General features: G+C 55.3%; 1 protein-coding gene across 1 annotated transcript in view; it reads right to left on the bottom strand.

Moving 5' to 3' along the window:
• VPS18 (VPS18, CORVET/HOPS core subunit) overlaps window positions 1-2,104 on the bottom strand; it is a 5,853-nt gene extending 3,749 nt beyond the window's left edge. The window contains exons 1-2 of the mRNA XM_008072736.2: window positions 1,686-2,104; window positions 533-674 (exon numbers count right to left, since the gene is read on the bottom strand). Of these exons, the coding sequence (XP_008070927.1) occupies window positions 533-674; window positions 1,686-1,776 (233 nt within the window). The 5' untranslated portion in view covers window positions 1,777-2,104. The remainder of the gene's footprint in view (window positions 1-532; window positions 675-1,685) is intronic.
• Between the last annotated feature and the right edge of the window lie 1,468 nt (window positions 2,105-3,572).

The raw sequence follows: 3,572 nt of genomic DNA, 5'->3' as shown, positions 1-3,572 counted from the left end.
CAAAAAAAAAAAAAAAAAAAAAAAAAAAGAGTGTCTCCCTTTAACCCAAGAACCCAGAAATGTATTAAATGTTCTTTTAATAGTCTCATTGTTTATTTTTATATTTAAATAACCATTCCACCTAGAATTCATTTTTGTGAGACTGAGGCCTAGTTTTGTTTTATCCAAGATGATTAATACAGATAGACAAACCTATTTCATATATTATTTCCATTTATAGTGAATGTATTTCAGGACTCTAGACAGTTCCAATGACCTATGTGACTAACTTGTGGGCTCATACTACCTTTAACAGATGAAGAAGCATGTTTAGAGAGATTAGGTATCTCACTTGAGTCCTTAGCTGGTAGGTGGCACAGCTGGGATCTGAATACAGGTCTATTTTATTCTTAACTACGACACCATAGAAAATTCCTGAAAATTCCAAAGCCACTGCTTCATTTGGCCAGAATGGAAGAAAGGCCCCAGTCAATTAATAGTCCCAAAATACCCAACCAGTCCCTACTCCTAAACCTTTTAAGCCTTTGATTACCGGAGCAGTGTATCCTTGCCCAGGCTCATGCAGAGCTGATTGCAGGAGACGACAAGACTGGTGATACGCTCAGAAGGGGTAAAGTCAATGCGCTGCTTTGTGAAGATGGGCACCTCCTTCTCCAGCTGGGCATTCACATACCCTATTGGTGAGAAGTGAAGAAAAGATTAGCTATGGAAGGGCAAGGAAAGGCTGAAAATCATAACAGTGCTTCTCGCCACTTTCCTGACATATTCCCATCCTCAGGACTTTGCTTAACAAGTAGTTTGATATCAAGTAGTTTGCCAGTTGCCACTACATTAGGGATCTTGGGCTCTTCCCCTTCTTTAAGGAGTTGATTCTTTGAACTCTTGAGAAGTACTTGTTCCTAGTGGTAAGAGGGTTGGGTAAGGGTGGAGTTAGTGGTTTGAGCTTTCTTTCATGTCAGTCTTTGGCCTAGCAATCCCAGTTCAACTAATGTAGTCTAGCTCCGCTTTCTCCCCTCCTCTGCCCATTCAGTAATGAGGCTCAGTGAGCTCTGGAAGAACGAGGGCATCGAGAGCCCTGGGGAACTGTTCCAATCAGTGGTGTTAATAGACTGCTGCTGCTTTCTCTCTAGTTTTATCCGCATTCAATTGCTCAAAAAATCCCAGCCCTCTGCCACCTGCACTACTCGCTACAAAAACTTCCCCGAAACTCCAGGCTGCAGCCAGCTCTAGCCAAGGCCAAAAATACCTCATCTCCATTTTTCCCTGTTCAGTGACAAAATTCCCTCTGGGGTCCTCCTTCCCTCCCTACATTCCCCCTGCACCGGTGTCTTTGCCCATCCTCTCCCTCCCACCTCCAGAATGGGCCTCGTGGGAAAAACACAGAATCCGGCAGCAGGAAAAGCCGGGAGCCTATTCTCAATTCTCCCAGCATCCCTGTAACAAGTACTTCCTCATCTGGGCCTCAGTTCCCTCTTAGAAGGACCTTAGAGGTAGGGCCTAGATCACGCGGCTGCTCCGTTTGCTCTTTTAAACTTCGACCGTCCACCAGCTGGGGGCCAAGGCAGTCAGAGGAGATCAGGAGCCTAGACCCGGAATGCACGTCCCAGGGGTGAACCCAGGCTCTCGGAGCTGCCCGCCCCCCCGCTCCTCCCGCGCAGATGCAAGGAGAGCCCTCTCTTCCTTACCCGAGTGGGGGATGCCCATGCTAGGGCAGCCGGGCTGCAAGACGGCCGAGCGGGACAGCGAGTCCTCGTACTCATCCAGGATGGACGCCATGGTGCCCGGCCTCTGCGCCCTTCCTCTGGGGCCCAGGGATTACAACAGGGCTCCCCCCAGGGATCCCCGTCGCCCCGGATTGGAAGCTGCGACTCCCCAGCCTCTGACAGACCCTGGGAACCTGCCGCCGCCACCGCCTCCTCTTTAAGATCCTGAGGACCTTGCTCTCGCCTTACAGAGCGAGCAGCTCGTCCAGCTCTCCTTGGTTCGGGCGCAGCCTCGCTCCCTACTCCCGCCCCCAAACGAGCTCAGGCTCCCCTTAGCGCGTCCCAGGCGATCCCACTACGGCCCGGCCGCTCAGCTGACTCCCGCCCCCGTGACGCGCGCCTGTCACGTCACTTCCGGGTTCCCAGAGACCCGCGTACGCTCGCGAGGGCGCGGGGCGGGGACTGCGGGGGCGGGGCGGGCTGGCTCTGCCGAACGCCATGCCTTCCCGCCAAGGGACCCTGCTGCAGTTCCGGCATCCGACACGAGGGGGCGGTCCCGGCTTTCTCGGCTTCCTTCCCCACCTCGCCCCGCTGAGTCCAGCTCCGGCTCGTGACCGCCCGGGCTCCCCTCCCGCAGGGGCTCGGCCTCCCTGACCTGCTAGGGCTCCCGCCTGTCACCCGCCACGGACAACTTTCCGTTCCTCCGGGTAATCGCTGTTTCGGCCCCACCTTCGCAAGGCACAGGCAGAACAGTCCTGGCCTCTCTCCTCCCCCACACAGAGGCCCACCAGCTTCCAGAAAATGGCAGAGCTGGCGGCCGGGCCAGCGGGAAGCCGTGTGCCAGGGACTGTCCTAACCCGCCCCGCGGTGGCTCCTCCGTGTTGGGGAAGGCACGGAGGGAGGCCAGAGGAGACCAGGCGCAGCTAAGGGCAGCTGGGCCCTCTCCAGCCTGCAGTCCCTCACTCACCACGATGCTGCGAATTTAGTTCCCAGGTCTTGAGCTGGGCGCCGGGGTCAGGGAGGTGAGTACTGCACCTTCCCCGCCCTGGAGGAGGCCATAAGCCAGCAGGGGCGATGGACCAGAAAATCGATCATTTCTACTAGACAAGCAACCGATGGAGTTATTCATAAGGTCACTCGTTCCTCAAATGAGAGTCCACTCTGGGCCAAGCACCGTCCCAGGTTCTGGAGAAGTGGCAGAGAATAAAACGTCTCCGCCTTCGTGGGGTCATGCCCAGCAACGTGGCCGCAGCGCTGTGGGAGCAAAGAGGAGCCGGGGACAGATACTTGCAAAGCCTGGCAAGAACGAGGGACATGGCCGGGCGCAGTAGCTCAGGCCTGTAATCCCAGCATTTTGGGACACCGAGGCGGGAGGATCGCTTGAGGCCAGGAGTTCGAGAACCTCCTGTGCTCTACAAAAAGGGAAGAAAAAACAAACAAAAAGAGCAAAGTGGAGGCGGTGGTGAAGGTGGCAGCCACGCAGCCTACGGCAGAAAGGGGAGTCCTGGGCAGCTGAACTGCGAGGGCTGGGGTGCGACTGTGATTGAGTTTCCCTCTCCCACCTGCTAGGCAACCTAGACCAAGTCTGTTCCCTTCTGGAACCTATGAACTCTACCTTGCTAAGGTGGAAGGCTGTTGTCCAGGGTCACCACCATCCTGACCTTTGCAGGGAGCTCCATCCAGCTAAGGCACCCTTCCCCTCAAAAGTGGTCAGGTTTGCACCATACTTGGGAACTTCACTGCCAGCTGTGGAGAACTGTGACTCACCAGCCCCACCAAGGGCTTTCTGGGCCTGGAGGGACACTGGTCCTGGATGATGTGACAGATTACTCTGTCCAGACTCACCTCCCTCCACACCAGAGTCTCACT

Source organism: Carlito syrichta, unplaced genomic scaffold, assembly GCF_000164805.1.
Source record: "Carlito syrichta isolate Samal-C Ts95f unplaced genomic scaffold, Tarsius_syrichta-2.0.1 Scaffold315401, whole genome shotgun sequence".
In the NCBI taxonomy this organism is placed as follows: Eukaryota; Metazoa; Chordata; class Mammalia; order Primates; family Tarsiidae; genus Carlito; species Carlito syrichta.
The sequence above is the reverse complement of the archived record's forward strand: the minus strand, read 5'-3'. Positions and strand labels throughout refer to the sequence as shown.